Source organism: Schistocerca americana, chromosome 4 (genome assembly GCF_021461395.2).
Source record: "Schistocerca americana isolate TAMUIC-IGC-003095 chromosome 4, iqSchAmer2.1, whole genome shotgun sequence".
NCBI lineage: Eukaryota > Metazoa > Arthropoda > Insecta > Orthoptera > Acrididae > Schistocerca > Schistocerca americana.
The window spans coordinates 501,563,367-501,585,287 of record NC_060122.1 but is presented as its reverse complement, the minus strand read 5'-3'; the positions used below and the strand labels follow the sequence as shown (position 1 = coordinate 501,585,287).

At 42.3% G+C, this 21,921-nt stretch overlaps 1 protein-coding gene across 1 annotated transcript in view; it reads right to left on the bottom strand.

Annotated features, from left to right (window-relative positions):
* Positions 1 to 21,921, bottom strand: part of LOC124612390 (spondin-2-like) — a 624,943-nt gene that overhangs the window by 285,420 nt on the left and 317,602 nt on the right. The window contains exon 2 of the mRNA XM_047140568.1: positions 194 to 411. Within this exon, the coding sequence (XP_046996524.1) occupies positions 194 to 411 (218 nt within the window). The remainder of the gene's footprint in view (positions 1 to 193; positions 412 to 21,921) is intronic.

Below are 21,921 nucleotides of genomic sequence, written 5' to 3'. Positions count from 1 at the left end.
TCACAGGAGCTCAGTCCGTCAGTTCACCTGGTGATGGCGACATGTATGATCGTCGAAATATTGTGCCCGTTGGACACTGTAGACCGGCAGTACACCCGTGGATATTTTGATAATCAAATACGCCAGGAGAAACTCAAGAATCACATTTGACAAGCAGACTGTGATAAATCAACAGAGAGAAGCCGCTGCTGACCTTGGAGTGGTTGGTGTCGACGAAGAAGTGCGTCTCGGTGCGGCCGACGCCGGCGCGCACGGGCGGCGCGGTGAACTGGTCGAGCACGCCGGCCGCCGGCTGCCCCAGCGCCGCGTCCAGCAAGTCTGCGCGGCCCGTCTCCGCCAGCACGCGCAGCCCCGGCGACGCCACGGCGCCCACGCGGAACAGCGGCGCCGCCTGCCCGCTGTGCGACCGACCTGCGGAAACACGGGGAAACGCGGCGCTGTATACACTTACCGTCGTACCCTCTCCACAAATCAAGGACAAGGCTAGTCTAGCAAAAGACTACCTGGACCACTTCTCCGTGCATATGCAGGGAGGTCAGAAACAGTCTGAAAAGCTTGCAAAAGTGCTGCAGGGTAGGTTGTGCCATATCGGCGACACCGAGCGAGGCAAAAACGAGCTCGCCCAGATGTGCTCTGGCGGTGGAGATTTGAGCGGTAAACCACATTAAGAGGTGGATGGATGGAGAGGTTGGTATGGGCGCACGACATCAAGGTCTTCAGCGCCCGCTCAATAACAGTGTCAAACGGGTGGCAGGAAAATTCTCAGAACAGGAAGATAAAACAGAATGTAAAACACAGGTAACAATTTTGAAAAAAATATGTGCCTATCCACACCTAAGCATGGGACGAAGCTTGTCGTCAGCAGGAAAAACATGGACAACACAGGAAGCAAACTGGGAGAAGAAGCTAAAACAATATAGCAGATGGAAGTGGCTGGCTGACGACAAGGAAAAAAGGGAGAAGCCAGCAACTCTGCAATACACTAAAACCTCTAGCCTAAAAGTTTACGCCAGAGTCCAGACACATCACAAAACTTTAAAACCCCACATTACGATACTGTCTGACACTGATTTTTTGGGACTTTTTTTTGGTGGGAAGAATTAATTAGAATTTAATCAAATTTCGACTTCATTTCATTCCTATTTCCAACAGTTTTTGTTAATTTTTTTGATTAATTATAGCCAAAAATAACTAAGTTACTCTGTGATGACCGCTGAAGGTTGTGAGTATAGTTCTCCAATTGCGTGCAGTGTAGCCATTCCCATTTACATCTGAAATCAAAAAGGTTTTGATTTTGCATTAATAACTAATTTTCTAAGAATATGAACCCCAATGCAGGTGAAAATAATTAAAATTAAAAAAATTACAGGCGTTGGAACAATTTACTTCGATTTTCACGATTTTTTTCTCTAAGTATGCAAAGAAAAATACTCTTAAAATCATGATATCACCTCACAAGTTGGTTCATACAATTCGTAATTTTATAAAGAATCGTACTATTATTTTCATAATGATTGGTTGTCCGAGATAAATGCCTTTGAAAAAAAAATTCTCGGAAACTAGAAATTCAAGGAATCAACAATAATATAAAACGCTTACATATTAATCTGACATTCCAGCACCACATAGTAATCCTCCTTCTTCTTCACTGGCTTCGTTTTACACTTGCAGCAGTGCTTTCCGAGCTTTCCGACCTTCCATCGATTCCAATGAACAATATCGATTCTGCCGGCTCAAGCTCTGGTTATCCATTTGTTCGGCATAAATGAAGCCTTGCGTGCCTACTGCAATTCCTACCTTGTTCATGACCATAAAAAAAATGAATTTCCTTCACTGAGTAAGCCCGCTGCTAAATACAATGCCATTTCAACGACTTTTGGTCCAGAGTGTAAATGTTTAGGAGCTCATCGACAAATAGTGGAATTAAAATGTTGATTCGCATTTTGTGCGTGGCCACCTAAAAATCTCTCGAGTAATTCATCCCTTGATAAATCTTCATATATTGGAAGAATTTCCTTCTGTACGTCTGGGTGCAATGAAGTAGGGTGCGGTTCATGTTCCATTCCAAGGGCTGTTCGTTTCTCCCACTCGCACCAGCTGTCTTCTCCCTCTGGGCAATATCCGTGGAATTCATATGGTAGTATGTCGCCATAACTGCTTTTTTCATCGATGTGACTCGGTTGTATGTTCATAAAATCTAAACGAATGCGAATTTCGCTTTGAAATTTTGACAGGGTATTCTTGGATAGTTAAGCTAACGATTTATGAAATTAAAAAAATTGGGTTTTTTGAACCTCCTAATGTGGTTTCCCCCTTTAACGTACCGTCGTCCGCGTAGCTGTAAGAAGCGTGCAGCCAGCCGGGTGCAGACAGCGAAGAAGCCATCCATACCGCAATAACAACTGTAAAACGATGTCCTACATAAGGTGGAATTCCCCTTGGAACTTTTCTTAAAAACATCCAAATAATGTGCTAAAATTGGAAGACAAGGCGGCCGAAATCGGCTATTTCTGTGTAAACATCGCTATGTTGTGCTTCCATAACAGGATCTGTTGTCATATGCAGAAATAAGATTTGCGTATACACTAAGATGGCACGTATTTCATCTTGGTCCTACAGTACTTTGGATGACATAGATATGTGGTCAGGTCCGATTGTCTTAAATGTAAGCCTATCTTCTATTGTATCAGAAAAGGCTTAGGACAACTATTTGAAATCATTGTGTATACTCGTATTTAAGTGAACAGCTTTTGTGGAAACGTGTAAACAGTGGAAAAGTTTGATACAACAGCGGAACCTGGCTGGAGACCTCGACTTGTCCGTATTTATGCTGCAACAGCCAACTTTGTCGACCTTGCCTTTCAATTGTAGCACATCTCTCCGATATTTTTGCGAAAAATTTAACAAACGTTGTATCGCTGCACTCACCTTTCAAAGCGCTTTCCATTGTCCTTAATTACCACATCGTTCCATTTAAAGAACCACACTTGCTTCTGGATCTCAGTTAATAAAAGAGTTGAGAACATTATCCACAGTTACGTGCCCCTCTGCCTGCTATAATTTAGCGGAAATCTCCTTTTTACAGAGAGATTCCGTGCTGATGTTAGAGACTTTCAGGCATGATCGAGAAGGATGAACGTATCACTTTGAGGTCAGAGGTCCTGATCCATAAACGACCGAATCGAAAGTTATAAGCGAAAATCGTTGCGGTACCTATGGCGGTACAATACATATACAGGTACTCTTGTTGCTGAGATTGTAGGGTAGGCAACTTTCAGAGGCGATGATATGGAGCAAAACAAGAAAACGTTATCTAGAAAACGTGGACTCTAAAATGCATCCTTTAAGAGCTATGGGCACTTGTCCAGTAGAAGAGATGTTTCATAGCAGTGAAGGTGATAAGCGCTCATAGCTGTTAAGATATGCAGTTTAGAACCCACCTTTACTCGACATTTTTTACTTGTTTTGGTCCATACTATCACTTCTGAAAGTTACTTACCCTACAGTCTTAGCAACAACATTACCGGCACATGTATTCCAACATTACAAGTAACAGAACGATTTCCGCTGGTAACTATCGAAATGGTCATTTTCGGACCAGGTTACTTTCCTCAAATTGATGTGTTTTACCTTTATCCATTACCCCTTACGATTATCCTGCGTATCTCGAACTGTTCACGAAATAAATTTTTAGGTTATTTATTCGGGGACTCTAAGTTTCGGTCAAGCGACCATCTTCAAGTCAAAGTTGAACACTACACCAAATTAATTGAAGTTTTATAATTCGCCTCTGGCCACATAATATGCTGAACACAGTAATAGACTGCTAATTTTTTGCACTTGGTGACCGATGGAAAATATAAAATATATCGACGTGCATCTGGGTTGGAGTGGGTGGAATATTACGTGACGCCGTGTCATGTATTCTACTCTAATGAGACATTCAATACATTCCATAGGCAATATCTAGAGCACAGACTTTTCTTTGATCCACAACAAGGCGTGCAAAATCCTCATCTGCAGTCCTGTCCAGCCTCCAGAAGAAAGAGAGAGTGATTAAATAAAATGTAATTAAAATTTCTACCACAGGTTTGGATTGCACCGTAGAATTACGAATCTGATTACATAGGGCACAGGTTGCTCAGATTATTAATTAAAAACTCAGTGAAATTAAATAATCGGTAAATGACATTAAACCAGTTTTCCCGGAAATTAGAGCCTATCGTCTTGTGAGGGTAGAATAATTTTCTGGAACCTGTTTTAATTACTCCTAATAATTTGCAATATGGCTAAATTCTACGAAGGCTGCGGAACCGTGACTTTAAGTTTCGAGTCACGGATAATACGAGGCGAAGGAATACCAGACTATATCACCTTTCGTGGAATTGCTGCCAAGTCCGTAGCTCCGATTTCCGAATTGAGTAGTGAGGCTATAGCTGGTCGAAACAAATCATAGTGGCCACCTTTATTAGATTGGCCATGGGTTCTTCTTTCTGCCGGCGTAGGCATACTGTGTACGGCGTTCGCAGTGGCGAAACTGACGAGAGACACTCTGCCACCCCGATGGGTCGCATTTCTTATTCGCAACCACCTTGCGATGAGCACTAGTGCGGGTTATATCACCATTTTCGCGTCTGCATACATACTTCAAGTACCTGGTAGTCACCAAGGACCGCTTATCACGTGTAAGTATCACGTTTGATATGTGACACGGCTCGGGATTATTTCGGTTGTGATTGCTCAGCGATGCTTCCGGTGGCACCCTGATCGTTAGTCATACTGTATTTTTTATCTCCCGTTATGCCAAGTTTCTTCGTCTCTGAAGCTTTGACGTGGCTCTGCATTTGTGCCACAAGAGTTTGCTAGTGTCTAGTGTCCAGATGTTGGGGGTCTTTGCACCGCAGCACGTTTACGGGCGTCCTTATTAGAGATAACTATGTTTTTATGGCTTTTATTGTTATTAGTGACTTTTATTATTTTGGATTTTACTGATGTGTTCAATACTGCTGTGAATAATGTTCCTTAAAAATCTTGCATTGTGCTTTTTATTGTAATAGCTATTCTTAAAGTGATCAATAGTGCTCTGAACTAGCTGCTTCTACTCTAATTGCTGGTATGCCATGAGTCCTTTATTGGTTTCTTTCCATTCGCATTAGTTGTTCCACAACTTTGTACATCTACAAATTAGTGATAATCTGGAACTATGCTTTCTAAATCTTGTGTGACATTACAGGAATTGTGTCAGTTCCCTTTGGTTCGACCCTATTGGTGGTTTGCAGTGTATACAAGTGCAGACGCCGTAATCAGCGGTACACGAGAGAAGTTAGATTCCATGTAGCGGACGATAGTTAGTGGTTTCTTAGACCTGTTGTTGTCGGCTGCGTTAATTCAAATTTTGACCGTCAGATGATGTGAGCAGTTAACTCGCTTACAATGCGGCTATACGGCTGCTCCCGCTAGCATTTCAGGTTTGGGGTGTTCTTCGTACGTGACTGATGGGTGTCTATGCAGCACTGTGTACGAGAGACCGCCTATCTGTCTTCATGCGGATCCATGTGCGGCGCGCCCGTAGACCCGGGCCGTTGTTCTCCGCGAGAGGCTTTATGCAAAACCTAGGATTGAAGAGGGTATCCGTTGCATGCCATGTACCAACGATGCACTATGTTAACATATTTTAGCCCGTTTAAATCTCAGTTTTGCATCATTCGTGGACTCACATTTTAATTTGCAACTGAAGATAAGCCACTTGGCCTGAAATCGGATTGTGACTTCCTTTTCAGAAACAAACAATATTTACAAGTGTAGCAGATTTTATTATTGTTTCTGATTCCAGTTAGTTACAATTTCAAAGTATTTAATTAAATCTCACAGTCATTGCTTTTGCAATTTCGTCATTACCCAGTCACGCCATAGTATGCAGCATCTACAAATGCCTTGAAATATTTCCCGTAGACTGTTCAGCCCGGTTCAATGTACTTAAAGAACGCCATCACAGAATCACCGGAAGCTGGTATAATGTGTATTTATTCACGAACAACCAGTTTCGTCAAGCAAACATTTTCGAATCATGGATTAACACTATATAAAGATATAACGTCATTCTGATGAAGGCTGTCCACAATAGCAGCCGAAACATCGGTAGTTTTATCGCATTTGACGCGATCACACGCCCAGAAGTACTGTTTTAAAATGGGCTCCGGCCGCGAAAGCACTGTCACAAATCAAAGAAACTATGGTAACCTCGTGTGTGTTTACTGTACTGACAATGTTCGCTGCGTGCGCGTACGCCATAAGCCAGCGCTTATTTTGTGACGACTGCTTATCAGAAAGTCAGAGAACTCCCTTTTGATACATCCGGTTGACGACGTATCAAACACGATGTCAGCAAGACCGAACAGTCGCCAGTGCAGCAAGATCTTCCGTTGAGATTATCTAGGAAATTTTCTCTAGTCACGTCATTTGCCAACGGCTACTTGCTTGACCTTTAAGCATGTGTTTATTTCCTTAGAGGATATTTCAAGGAGAATGTACTCGTCTGGCAACTTATGGAACTTATTCGCCAGAAACTTGGAGCTATGTTACAGGTAAGGTGTAAAACTTTACACCAACAGTAACGTAATCAGTGGTTAACGCTAATTTAAATAAAAATCGTGGAGCGTGTACAGGAACTGGGCTTGACGTTCATAGGACCCTGTTTTTCACAGGGTATTTTGCATAATGTACAAAGCTATCATATTTTTTTTTATGAAACAATCTAGATCATGAATTTTTGTTGTACTAGCTGGTTACAGCCGAATTTGGCCATCTTCAGATACAAAAGACGGAGAGATTGGTAGATGGACCTCGTCAGAAGTTGACTTTTGATGACACTTTCTGCTTGTTACTGGAGATCTATATCTGCTGATTCACCACAATCAATCACTGAAATAGTAATTTAGACTCTGGTGATAAAATTGTCTATGACGAAGTTGTGGAAGACGGAACACAGTCTTGGATTGAGCTACGATGGGGAAGTAAGTCTGCCGCGACATTTGGAAGAAACCACAACGGCATTCGTTTCAAGAAATTTGGGCAAATCACGGAGAACGTAATGTGGATTGAGGGTTTGAACTACCAGCTTCCCAAATACGAGACGAGTGTCTTACCACTGCGACACCTGGCTCTGTCAGACTTATAGAACAAGACAACAAAGCATGTCTGTAAAGCTGTAGTAATTCGCATTATTTTTGACGTGATATTCAGTCCGAAGACTGGTTTTATGCAGCTTGCCTCGGTATTTTAGACGATGTGAGCATCTTTATGTCCCATAACTACTGCAAGCTACATAGATTTGAACCCGCTTGCAGTCTCAAGTCTTGCTCCCCCTCTACAATTTTTACTACATCCCCCCCCCCCACTACACACATACACACACACACACACACACACACACACACACACACACACACACACACGCTCTTCTCTCCATTATCAAATTGACCATTTCTTGATGCCTCTGAATATGACCGTTTTTCCTTCCTCTCTGCCATAAATTTCTTTTCTCCTCAATTCGATTCAATAACTCCTCATTAGTTACCTGATCTATCCATTAAAACTTCAACGAGCTCCTGCACCCTCACATTTCAAAACCATCTGCTCAGTTCTTTCCTGAACTTCTATTGTCCACGTATCACATCCACACAAGGCTACACTCCAGACAAATACCTTTTCAACACCTACTTTTGTATTCAATGTTTACAAATTTCTCTGTTTTGGAAATATTTTTCTTGCTAGTGCCAGTTTATGTTCTTTCTAGTTTGACCTTCATTAGTTTCTACCCAAACAAGAAAACCCATCTACAACCTTTAATGCCTCTTCTCGTACTTTAATTCCCCTAACATCCCCTAATTTAATACGTCTTCGTTCCATTACCATTTTTTTACTTTCGTTAATATTGACCTTATAACTTCGTTTCAAAGCACTACGCATTCCCTTTAACTGCTCTTCCAAACTTTTTGCTGTCTCTCACAGTATGACAATGTCATCAGGAAATTTCAAAGTTTTTGTTCCTTCTTCTTGAATTTTAATTTCTTTTCTAAATTTCTCCTTGTTTATCTTCACTGCTTGCTCAGTGTACAGACTGAATAACATCAGGGATCGACCAAATCGTCTGTCGCTCTCTTTTCAATCACTGATTCTCTTTCGTTACGTTCTACTATTAAAACTGCTCTCTGGTTTCTGTACAAGTTGTGTGTAACCTACAGTTCCCTGTATTTTATCCCAGGATTTCAAAGAGTGTGGTCCAATCAACGTCGTCATAAACTTTTTCTAAGTCTGCGGATGCTATATATAAACAGAGGTTTACTTTTCTTTAACTTCTCTTCTAAAATAATTGTTACGTTTTTCCGGAAGTCAGCTTTTCCACTCTGCTGAAAATAATTTCTGTCAGTATTTTGATCCACGACCTAGCATACCGACATTTGACTGTACTGTTGTATATTTAATTACGACCCAGGTTTCGGCCTTGCATGCCATTTTCAAGTGAATGAGTTTATATCATTAACGTAGTATATTGCAGGACATCAAGCTTCAAATTGGTCATTAAGTTAAGAAAAATATTGGCTCCTCACGAAATGCCTGCTGTAAAATAACCATCTTATAGAAAAATCAGTGAATGATAGTAGGAGCACGTCATACTTAGTAGTCCGGCCGCTGTGACCGAGCGGTTCTTGGCGCTTCAGTCTGGAACCACGCGGCTGCTACGGTCGCAGGTTCGAATCCTGCCTCGGGCATAGATGTGTGTGATGTCCTTATGTTTAAGTAGTTCTGAGTCTAGGGGACTGATGACCTAAGATATTAAGTGCCTTAATGCTCAGAGCCATTTGAACCATTTGAACCATACTTAGTGAAACCTGGTTTTACTAAATATGACATGCTTCCACCAGCAAAACCTGGGTTTATGAAATATGACGTGCCCTCACCAGTAAAACCTGGTTTTTAAATATAACGTGCTCCCACTATCATGTTGCTAAGCAACATCAAAAACTGTTCACGACTTAACACACTGAAATTTCGTCAATATTCAGACACCTTGGCAACTGGCGTCTTTAGAAATGGAATTATTACATCCTTCTTGATGCCCGAGGATATACTGTCTGTCTCATTTATCTTCCGCAGCAGGTAGTGAAGTTTGGCAAGCTCTCTCAAGTACCACAATAATTCTAAGCAAATGTCATCTACTCCTGGGTCCTTGTCTCTTCTTCAGAGCTCTCTCAAATTCTTCTCGCACTGTCACATTTCGCCTGTGATCTTCATTTACTATCTTTTCCCTTTCCTAACTTTGTGTTTTCATGATCAATTCACATAAAGACCTCAGAAATATTTTTCTCTATCGCTCCCAGTTTCAACCTTCAGCGACTGCCGCTGAAGGCACACAGTAGCAACAGTAGGCGATGATACACGTTTACTGTTGGTAGTTGTCTGTTACATTGCAAGTTTTAATATATCTATCTTTACGGTCCAGTTATTTCGTGTACTAGTTACTGTAGTCTTACTGCAAAGATGCAGTTCTGTGCGTAATGTCGATTCATAACAGCTTAATTAACTCCTAGTCAATCTCTCAAGTCATAGTATGAAAGCTTTCACGACCGGATGACATATCTTCTGGTAAACCTTCCGGGATGTGAGATCGTGGTCCATGAAACTCTTCAGCTCCTAACGTTTCGTCCAGAGCTGCGCTGGACGTCTTCAGAGGGGTGTTTCTCCTCCGGTGAGTCTTGCCGACTGACGAGTCGGACGTCTGAGAGCGACTTATATATCGTAGAAAGTGGGCGTGGCCAGAGTTACACGTGATATGCAGAGATAATCTTTGTCAAAGATAAAACTTAACTATCGATCGTAATCTCGTCACGGATAAAACTGTCTAGCAATTCTGTAGTGCTACTCTCCAAATATCACTAAGTTTCATGGTCTCTTCTTTCCGATTATAATTATCCTTATATTTATATATTTCAATTGCTTCTCTACAAAGCCGTGGGTAATAGTTCGTCGTCGTAGATAAAATTTTTGTTTCGGAAAACTTCACTTGATGATTTCCTGACTGAAAAGCGTGTTCTGCTACAGCCGATTTATCTGTTTTCCCTAATCGGCAAAGACTGATGTGTTCTTTTAACCGTGTATTTACGCTTCTTTTCGTTGTTCCAATATAAACTTTACCACATGTACACGGAATTTTATATACGCCACTAGCTGATAGAGGACCGCGTTTATCTTTTACAGACCGGAGAACATGACAAATTTTCTTCGTTGATCTAAAAACAGGTCTAATATCATGTTTACTTAAAATCTTTCCAATCTGATCCGTTACTTTCTTTATAAAAGGGAGAGAGACTGTATTCTTCCATCGATTTTCGGGCTTGTCCTTAGCTTTTTTGTTGTTTGGGTGCAGAATTCTGCTTACTTCTTTCTTTGAGTAGCCATTTTTCTCAAAAGCGTGCTTCAGATGTTTTAATTCGGCGTCTAGATACTCCGGCGTGCAAATCCGTCTGGCTCTGTCAACGAGACTTTTAATCACACCTCTCTTTTGTTGTGGATGGTGGTTAGAGTTTTTATGTAAGTATCTGTCTGTGTGCGTTATTTTTCTAAAAATCTGTTGTTTCAATCTTCCATCTGTCTGTCTCATAACTAAAACATCCAAAAACGGTATTTTGTTGTCATTTTCTCTCTCCGTGGTAAACTGGATTCTTGGATTTATATTATTAAGGTAATCAAAAAATTCATCTAAGGCTTCTCTATCATGTGGCCAGACCACAAATGTATCGTCTACATACCGATACCAGCGAGATGGTTTCTTATCTGCTTTTTCCAAGGCTGACTGTTCGAATTTCTCCATGTAGAAATTAGCTACTGCAGGACCCAATGTGTTACCCATTGCTACGCCATTAAGTTGCTCATAAAATTCATTATTCCACTGGAACTGACTGGAAGTAAGACAATGTCTGAAAAGAGCAGTCAGATATTTTTCCAGAAGAAACAGATAAATCGGCTGTAGCAGAACACGCTTTTCAGTCAGGAAATCATCAAGTGAAGTTTTCCGAAACAAAAATTTTATCTACGACGACGAACTATTACCCACGGCTTTGTAGAGAAGCAATTGAAATATATAAATATAAGGATAATTATAATCGGAAAGAAGAGACCATGAAACTTAGTGATATTTGGAGAGTAGCACTACAGAATTGCTAGACAGTTTTATCCGTGACGAGATTACGATCGATAGTTAAGTTTTATCTTTGACAAAGATTATCTCTGCATATCACGTGTAACTCTGGCCACGCCCACTTTCTACGATATATAAGTCACTCTCAGACGTCCGACCCGTCAGTCGACAAGACTCACCGGAGGAGAAACACCCCTCTGATGACGTCCAGCGCAGCTCTGGACGAAACGTTAGGAGCTGAAGAGTTTCATGGACCACGACCTTACATCCTGGAAGGTTTACCAGATGAAGTCTCTCAAGTATTCAGGAAATATTCTTTGAGTTCTGGCTGAGCCAACCAGTAAATTCACAGACTGACACGCTGAGGATGCTCGGTCGTGGGTTTGAAGAAAACACACTGTTATGTTCTGCTGAGCGTTGCAGAAGTTACCAGTCTGATGAAGCGGGTCGCTGTTTGCATCTTTGCAGTGTGCTAAGTCGTACTTTAATGGTGTGCGTTGTGAGCACACTTCTAGTATAAATTTGCGATTCGTTTCTGGAAATTGCATAGTTCATGCGTAATGATGTTCTCGGTTCCAACTGCGCAACTGGATGTATGCAAATTGACTGCAACTTTCTTCGCATGGAGTCATGTCTACAACATGGAGATCCGGTCTTCGTGCTTTTGTGGGAAGTGTACGTTCCGATACTTGACTCAAAATCTTTTTGCAATTCACCCAACTGGTTGCCTTCCTTCCCTGCCACAGCAGGGCATGCCATTCTGATGAAAAGAACTTTTTGAGTCAGTAAAATTTTGATAGTTTTCATACTTGAAATCGAAATAATGTAAAACTAATTTTAATCCTCAGACCGGACTTTGCGCACACAAAAATTTTAATGTGCTTCATTATTATAACATGGGGTTTCCAAACACCCTTCTGATGATACAGGAGGCATTTCACAGGATATTTCTCCTTGCTAAGTCACACTACAAACTACGTTTTCGCAAGTAGGGTAACTTTGAACCTCTGTATCTCGGAAACGGATGCAGATATCAAAAAAAATTTCAAGGTTGTTCGAAATCGGGATTTTAGAAATATAGAAGCACAACCAGTCTCTAGAGGAACGGAGGGTTCCAAATGATTGGAAAAGAGCACAGATAGTCCCAGTCTTCAAGAAGGGTCGTCGAGCAGATGCGCAAAACTATAGACCTATATCTCTGACGTCGATCTCTTGTAGAATTTTAGAACATGTTTTTTGCTCGCGTATCATGTCATTTCTGGAAACCCAGAATCTACTATGTAGGAATCAACATGGATTCCGGAAACAGCGATCGTGTGAGACCCAACTCGCCTTATTTGTTCATGAGACCCAGAAAATACTAGATACAGGCTCCCAGGTGGATGCTATTTTTCTTGACTTCCGGAAGGCGTTCGATACAGTTCCGCACTGTCGCCTGATAAACAAAGTAAGAGCCTACGGAATATCAGACCAGCTGTGTGGCTGGATTGAAGAGTTTTTAGCAAACAGAACACAGCATGTTGTTATCAATGGAGAGACGTCTACAGACGTTAAAGTAACCTCTGGCGTGCCACAGGGGAGTGTTATGGGACCATTGCTTTTCACAATATATATAAATGACTTAGTAGATAGTGTCGGAAGTTCCATGCGGCTTTTCGCGGCTGATGCTGTAGTATACAGAGAAGTTGCATCATTAGAAAATTGTAGCGAAATGCAGGAAGATCTGCAGCGGATAGGCACTTGGTGCAGGGAGTGGCAACTGACCCTTAACATAGACAAATGTAATGTATTGCGAATACATAGAAAGAAGGATCCTTTATTGTATGATTATATGATAGCGGAACAAACACTGGTAGCAGTTACTTCTGTAAAATATCTGGGAGTATGCGTGCGGAACGATTTGAAGTGGAATGATCATATAAAATTAATTGTTGGTAAGGCGGGTACCAGGTTGAGATTCATTGGGAGAGTGCTTAGAAAATGTAGTCCATCAACAAAGGAGGTGGCTTACAAAACACTCGTTCGACCTATACTTGAGTATTGCTCATCAGTGTGGGATCCGTACCAGATCGGTCTGACGGAGGAGATAGAGAAGATCCAAAGAAGAGCGGCGCGTTTCGTCACAGGGTTATTTGGTAACCGTGATAGCGTTACGGAGATGTTTAATAAACTCAAGTGGCAGACTCTGCAAGAGAGGCGCTCTGCATCGCGGTGTAGCTTGCTGTCCAGGTTTCGAGAGGGTGCGTTTCTGGATGAGGTATCGAATATATTGCTTCCCCCTACTTATACCTCCCGAGGAGATCACGAATGTAAAATTAGAGAGATTAGAGCGCGCACGGAGGCTTTCAGACAGTCGTTCTTCCCGCGAACCATACGCGACTGGAACAGGAAAGGGAGGTAATGACAGTGGCACGTAAAGTGCCCTCCGCCACACACCGTTGGGTGGCTTGCGGAGTATCAATGTAGATGTAGATGTAGATATCGTAGGCATTTCAGCCATTTGGTGTGGGTAGTTGTCCACAAATCTGATTTTCAATTTTAGTACGAAATAATAAAAAACATTTCTTTGGGGTTTAATAAGGAACTGCCAATGAAGTGTTGGTGCTTCCATAAGCTACTTAAGACCCAGTGTGACCACATCAAATGTAAAAAGGACCAACCGATTTGCTCCATTTCATTCATACTTTGACCCTGTACTGTAGGGTAGTGACATTAAGACGATCTTTCTGTTGGATATACAAATGGGTCCTAGAGCAAGGGCTATCCAAAACACTTGACCCTACCACTCAAACACCAACAGAAGACGACGTATAAGCCCCGGAAGAATCCCGTTTTTATGCACTGCGTTTTGGAACGTATCGTGTAGCGCATGCTGCCGCGTGCGTATTGATGATGCAGCTGGCGGAATTGCAGTTCTTCCACCTATATAAAACTTGATTGTATGATATCTCGTATTTCTGAGAATTTATACAGACTGGGTTCACTTGCCGACAGCACTTCACGAGGCTTTAAGCTACTTCGTTACACAGTTTCACTCAAAGTTACGTTAAATCAGTAAGTGGATCGAAACAGCATATCCAGACACTCTGGGATGATAATGGCATTGAAACAGAGTATGACACGCGTAAAGCTGAAATACTAAGCACCTTTTTCCGAAGCTGTTTCACAGAGGAAGACCGCACTGCCGTTCCTTCTCTAAATCCTCACACGAACGAAAAAATGGCTGACGTCGAAATAAGTGTCCAAGGAACAGAAAAGCAACTGAAAACACTCAACAGAGGAAAGTCCACTGGACCTGACGGGGTACCAATTCGACTCTACACAGAGTACACGAAAGAACTTGCCCCCTTCTAACAGCCGTGTACCGCAAGTCTCTAGAGGAACGGAAAGTTCCAAATGATTGGAAAAGAACACAGGTAGATCCAGTTTTCAAGAAGGGTCGTCGAGTAGATGCGCAAAACTATAGGCCTATATCTTTGACATCGATCTGTTGCAGAATTTTAGAACATGTTTTTTGCTCGAGTATCATGTCATTTCTGGAAACTCAGAATCTACTCTGTAGGAATCAACATGGATTCCGGAAACAGCGATCGTGTGAGACCCAACTCGCTTTATTTGTTCATGAGACCCAGAAAATATTAGATACAGGCTCCGACGTAGATGCAATTTTCCTTGACTTCCGCAAAGCGTTCGATACAGTTCCGCACTGCCGCCTGATAAACAAAGTAAGAGCCTACGGAATATCAGACCAGCTGTGTGGCTCGATTGAAGAGTTTTTAGCAAACAGAACACAGCATGTTGTTCTCAATGGAGAGACGTCTACAGACGTTAAAGTAACCTCTGGCGTACCACAGGGGAGCGTTAAGGGACCATTGTTTTTCACAATATATATAAATGACCTAGTAGATAGTGCCGGAAGTTTCATGTGGCTTTTCGCGGATGATGCTGTAGTATACAGAGAAGTTGCAGCATTAGAAAATTGCAGCGAAATGCAGGAAGATCTGCAGCGGATAGACACTTGGTGCAGGGAGTGGAAACTGACCCTTAACATAGACAAATGTAATGTATTGCGAATACATAGAAAGAAGGATCCTTTATTGTATGATTATATGATAGCGAAACAAACACTGGTAGCAGTTACTTCTGTAAAATATCTGAGAGTATGCGTGCGGAACGATTTGAAGTGGAACGATCATATAAAATTAATTTTTGGTAAGGCGGGTACCACGTTGAGGTTCATTGGGAGAGTCCTTAGAAAATGTAGTCCATCAACAAAGGAGGTGGCTTACAAAACACTCGTTCGGCCTATACATGAGTATTGCTCATCAGTGTGGGATCCGTACCAGGTCGGGTTGACAGATGAGATAGAGAAGATCCAAAGAAGAGCGGCACGTTCCGTCACAGGGTTATTTGGTAAGCGTGATAGCGTTACGGAGATGTTTAACAAACTCAAGTGGCAGACTCTTCAAGAGAGGCGCTCTGCATCGCGGTGTAGCTTGCTGTCCAGGTTTCGAGAGGGTGCGTTTCTGGATGAGGTATCGAATATATTGCTTTCCCCTAGTTATACCTCCCGAGGAGATCACGAATGTAAAATTAGAGAGATTCGAGCGCACACGGAGGCTTTCCGGCAGTCGTTCTTCCCGCGAACCATACGCGACTGGAACAGGAAAGGGAGGTAATGATAGTGGCACGTGAAGTGACCTCCGCCACACACCGTTGGGTGGCTTGCGGAGTACAAACGTAGATGTAGGTGTAGATGAAAGTGAGATTCATTCTGCTATGTCCGTTATACATTGTTGCGGAAAGTAAGTGTCCACTGTCTCTGTAATATTAAACAAAATTAGCAATCAGATCGCATTACTAGATTCTTTCATAGGGCTAACCATTGTGTGAGAGTTATTTCTTTTAACCCTAGATTACTAAATCCCCGTAAAAATTACGATTGTAATTGGTACCAATTCGCAATTTCGGCTAATGTGGTATAGTCAGTATAGGGCGTCAAAAGAGGTCATTTTGTTTGTCGCATGACAGTAGAGACCTTATAACTGTAATTAACTACTGCATAGACTATAAATTATTACGTTGAATAAAATATGGAGTAGTAAAATTTACGATGGTCTAGTAACACCGAAAGATTTTTTCCTCCCTTCTGTGTTATAGGGTTAACTGAGGGCAAATCCAGACAGATAATAATCCGTGTTTAAAACCTGACGGAAACCTGACGCTGTGTACATAACCACTCGCTGAGTCCCGCGAGAGGCGAAGCCAGTTCGCCAGACTAAACGTCGCAGCCGGTGGAGGCAGCGGACTGCTGAAAAATGCATTGAGGGGCAGAGGACTTAAGCGAGCCTGCAGCCGCTAAGCTGACACCGGAACGAGGACACGCCGACAAGCCCACGTGCGCTGTGACGTCAGCCGCCACTGGCCTATGCACGCGTCCGCATCGACCACCCGCTAGCTATAAATAGTCCCACGCTTCCGAGACCGCCCATCACTTGACGAGGCCGTGTATCCCAGATAGCTCCGTCAAATCATCCTGATTGCCACTTCCACAAGATGCGTCCCGAGCTGTCGACTTCAAATGCGTTCAGAACCGTAGAAGGAAGCGTGTGTTCTATACAACTGCCAGACATCTACAAATCTCTTATGCACTTTTTCCCCTTTATTGGCATTTAATCTCCATCGCCCCATATTGGTGGGTGGTGGGCAGTCAGGGATATAAGTAGCTGCTCTTCAGCGACATGAGATTAAAAAGTTAAAACATAGTATAAAACTGGTCATTGTGGGTGACAAAATGAATGTGTGACACGATAAAAAGACAGTCAGTTGCATATGCTAAAATATGAAAGGTTGATTTGGTGATTAATTATAATATTGGCACAGATGAAATGACAAACCAATGTTTCACAGAATACAAAAGATAGTGGACAGTTGCGTAAGTTAAACGATAAAAGCTGATGTGTTGATGATTATGATAGAGACATAGACGTATGAAGTGATGTGGGCGTAAACTGCCAAGGAGACGGCTACCATGGGAGCGTAGCAGTCGGGGTAGTGCTGTCGATTTCGTTGCCAAACTCCGTCCATTCTAATGCTGTTTCTCAGTTTTGATGAGTTCGTTAACGACGCCACGTTAAACCCTGAATCTTCCTTTCCTCCTTCCATCCTTGCCAGCATTATGAATCTAGATGTGTTGATAAAGTTTGACGTTATTACAAACGAGAGTACAGAGAGACTGCTGCCAGTAGCGTAATACTTCTTGAAGCCACAAATTTCTCACATAACTGTCAAGATATTGTAGAGATAAGAACTAAAATCTAGGATATTTTTTATCTGTAAGCATCGCTATGCATCTAGCATTGTGCAAACGTTTGTGGTACTATTACGTTCTTTCTACCTGATTAAAACTAGAGGAAACGCCCTTGTCTGTAAAAAGTAAGTGGAAAAAAGACTATATTGATACTTGCAACAACTTTGACTAGTCGAGGAATCGGTTGAATATTGTTATGCCATTGTCAAGATAAAACAGCCATAAGACTGAGTTACTGATCTTACTATGTTTATGAATGGAAACTTGATTTCAAGTGCAAATTTTATACAAAAACATTTTCGTTTTGGAAACTAACCATTTTCTGGGGTTTTGTGCATGCGGTCTTTTCATACGTGTATGAGATAAAATACTGGTGTTACAAGCGAAGATATATTATTTGTATTTTTAGCTTAAGACTAAGCACAATTTCCCTGCAGTATCGTTACGGTTTCTAATATGTACAGCTGTGCCATCAAATGGTTCAAATGGCTCTGAGCACTATGGGACTCAACATCTTAGGTCATAAGTCCCCTAGAACTTAGAACTACTTAAACCTAACTAACCTAAGGACATCACATACACCCATGCCCGAGGCAGGATTCGAACCTGCGACCGTAGCAGTCCCGCGGTTCCGGACTGCAGCGCCAGAACCGCTAGACCACCGCGGCCGGCAGCTGTGCCATCAATCTATCGTTTTCAGCAGTATGGAAAACATCTCTTAGTACATAATTTAGTTATATAGTGCTTAGTTTAAGCCGAAGTCGCTTTATAAGGTCTCCTACTTATCTCATGGTTAGCCGTGACAACTGCGACAGCTTTGCCTAATTGGCCGCCGCAAAACTTTTTCCACGGTGTCTATAAATGATTCTACGATTATTACTCTGTTCTAAAAGCTTTAATGTAACTAAACTGTGGATTGATGCTATTATTATTACGCGCGGTCGGTTTTTGTTATAGTTTAACTTCTTTAGAAAATTTGAAATGTTGTCCAAATATCGGAGGCTGCACGATTATTTGTCGCTGCTCCTTGGTTCTTGTCAATGTGTGACAGATACAGAAAGAATAAAAGTGTAACAACGCGGGGTAGCCGCGTGGTCTCTGGCGCATTGCCATGGTTCGCGCGGCTGCCCCCTGTAGGAGGTTCGAGTCCTCCCTTGGGCACGGATGTGTGTGTTGTCCTTAGCGTAAGTTAGTTTAAGTTAGATTAAGTAGTGTGTGAGCCATAGGAACTTAACCACGAATTATCATGAAATAAGAGTTTACGTCTTCTTTTAGTGTATACGCTACCGATCTGCCAGTGTTGCAGCTGTTGCTGTAATCAATATGTTTAGCTACTGATCCTGCAGAATTTTAAAACCGTTATTTACTCAGTAGGTTGCATGAAGCTACAGCTATCATAAATGTACGTGCTGCATACGACAGCTAGATGCAGAAAATGAACACTGAAAAATAATGAATGAAAATTCAACACCTTTGTCGGCAGATATTTCTTCCTGAAATTTAACGTACAGGATAGTATTGAAAGCGGGCCAATGGCTTTTACGATTCACTGTATTCTAGCGTTCTAATGCAAAAGTATATTCCAAGCAGAGGCTCCGTAAGTCGTGGACCAGTGGTTTATCTGAGTAGATTTCATCACAGGTGCCAGTTTGCTCTAGGTTTGCCTGACGCTTCATCTTCCAAAATGTTGCTTCCGAGCCAACAGACACTTTTAGTTCATCTGACGCTCGGTTACTTTCTACCTCTTGCTTCGTATTCGGCCGTCACGACTGGACAGCGTCTACCGTGATTTGTGTGTGTGTGTGTGTGTGTGTGTGTGTGTGTGAATTCCTAAGGGACCAAACTGCTGAGGTCATCGGTAGACTTACACACTACTTAAACTAACTTAACTTAACTTACGTTACGAGCAACACACACGCTCATGCCCGAGGGAAAACTCTAACCTCTGGCGGGAGGGGCCGCGCAATGCGTGACATAGTGCCTCAAACCGCGCGGGCACTCCGCGCAGCTTACTGTGACTTTTCTTCGTCCCTCAACTGTGATTGAGCCTGACAGCGGCAGTTTCCTTTCTACAGCCATCGCAATAAACATATGTCTAGTTTAAAGTTTCTGTCACAATTCTCGGCAGTACATATTTAATTTGACTGTTATATACGATTTAACATCTAAATTTGGATGTTACTTGCTGGTAGAACTTCGTTATTCATATTATTATTCGCGAATTGAATGTGGATGCCAGGCCGAAGTATTTATCGTTTGCAAGACAGTAGGAGGGCAACTAGCAAGCAGCAGTGGAAGGCGTGCTAACGATGACGAACGATAGAGTGTTGACAATACGATAGTGGCGAGAAAACGGAAAATATAGAGCCGCAGTAAGTGAATTTATAATTAAAGAAATTGTGCGTGTACAGAAAGAAGCCAGAGCGCAGTGAAGGTCATTCCCGAAGATGAAAGTGTAATTTTAATGTGACGTTGCTTTTCTGCTGATAACTCCCTGATAACAGTCGAAAGACAGGAAACACCAGAAAGTGGAAACCGACGAATCGAGTCTTTCTACAAGATAATATTACATCGGCAGTGGCCTGAAAGCTCGAGCTATTAACAACAGCCGGCACCAAGTTATATCTAAGTTACCATTCCTTACGGCCTTATCTCAGGTTGTGTTTAAGGAGACAATGACAAACAGTGGAACATCTTCGCCTACATACTTCCCCTACAAAACTGAATCCCGATATCCCATCATTGGAAACCCCGGCCTTCTGCTGCACCCGCATCAACAAATCCCACTTACCCTCTATCTCAAAACTTCGTACATTCTTTCTCAGGTGCCGGGCGCGGTGGCCGAGCGGTTCTAGGCGCTACAGTCTGGAACCGCGTGACTGCTACGGTCGCAGGTTCGAATCCCTCCTCGGGCATGGATGTGTGTGATGCCCTTAGGTTAGTTAGGTTTAAGTAGTTGTGAGTTCTATGGGACTGATGAGCTCAGATGTTATGTACCACACTGCTCAGAGCCATTTGAACCATCTTTCTCGGGGTAAGTTTAATCATCTTTCCTATCAGGACATGAAATCAAACTTAAAATATACCCGTCCTATCAATCGTAATCTACGAATCCCCTCACTTCCCATGCTCCAAATGATCTTCCTCTTTTGTAGCTAGAAACCTACACACGTTCCATCCTACAACGCCTCCCCCCGCCCTCTCAGCATACGTACCATAAAACATTTTACAACCTTTCCCCACCGAAATTCGTAATCCACTGTTGTCAAGCCCGTCAGCACAATCGTCCCCCGTAGGCTGTAGGAATGCGAATACCGTCAAAATCATGAAAGAATTTTAATCAACGAAGTTTTGTCACATAGATGTTTGAATATTTCTATAAGTTCTTTCCCCGCCCAGCCCGCTGCCGGTCTGTTCTCAGTATCGAGAATATAAATAACGATAAGTAAAATAACATGAAAAGATAGTGAAGCAGATTAACTGCGAGATCCAAGTAGATCACCGTCAGGCCACAACACAGGGACTGGAATGGTATCGACGAGTGACTGGGAACGGGTCCAAAAAACCGATCGCTGGCGATGGAGACCAGAACTGCATGGCACTGGCAGTAATCACATGCAAGTTACAAACCACACCAAGACCGCAGCAGCAAGTAGCACATTTTCGATTGGCCACCCTGCTAATATGTAGGTGTGCTCACGCTATCTACGGCTACAAATCGGACCGATATAGTATTCTACTCAGTTTAGTTTGGAACGTTGGCCAGTGCAGCTGCTTACTGAGGAAGTGGAAGGGTTCTGATGCATGAAATGTGTTGCGGCTGTCCAACACCGAATGCACTGTTGAGGAGACAGCCATTTCCGCACAGACGTACGTTATTGAGGTGAATAAAGTAATGGCATGAGGCGAGTCCTGTAACAAACGTAAAGCATAAGAGACTTGAAATGACAGAAAGCTGGAAATTACCCGACGATTTCGAAAAGCTCTGTATTGAAGCCTACAGAGGTCTTTCCGTTGCCATTTCAGAACAGTGACATTCCTCTGCAAAGCCGTGAGAGCTATTTGTAAACACGATTTAAAGTTTCATCCCGATAAGCTGCAACTGGCTGAACAGTTAGCCGGGCGCAGTTTCAGCACAAGATTTCTGGACAAAATAGACCAGGTTGACCCTTTTCTGACAAGGCAAACTTTCATCTGAATGGGTGTGTCAATATACAAAACTTCCGATATTGCTCGGAAACAGACAATGCTCTTGGTAGCCCAAAGGTCCTTCTATGGCGTGCGAGTAGGCAACCTACTGAAATCTTTGGACGAAATTTTAGAATGTTTATATTATTCTTGTCCGTATGTTGGATGCAAATTTTGCAATGGATTTTAAATTTTCCAGTGAGCTAAGGACTTAAATTTTTTAAAT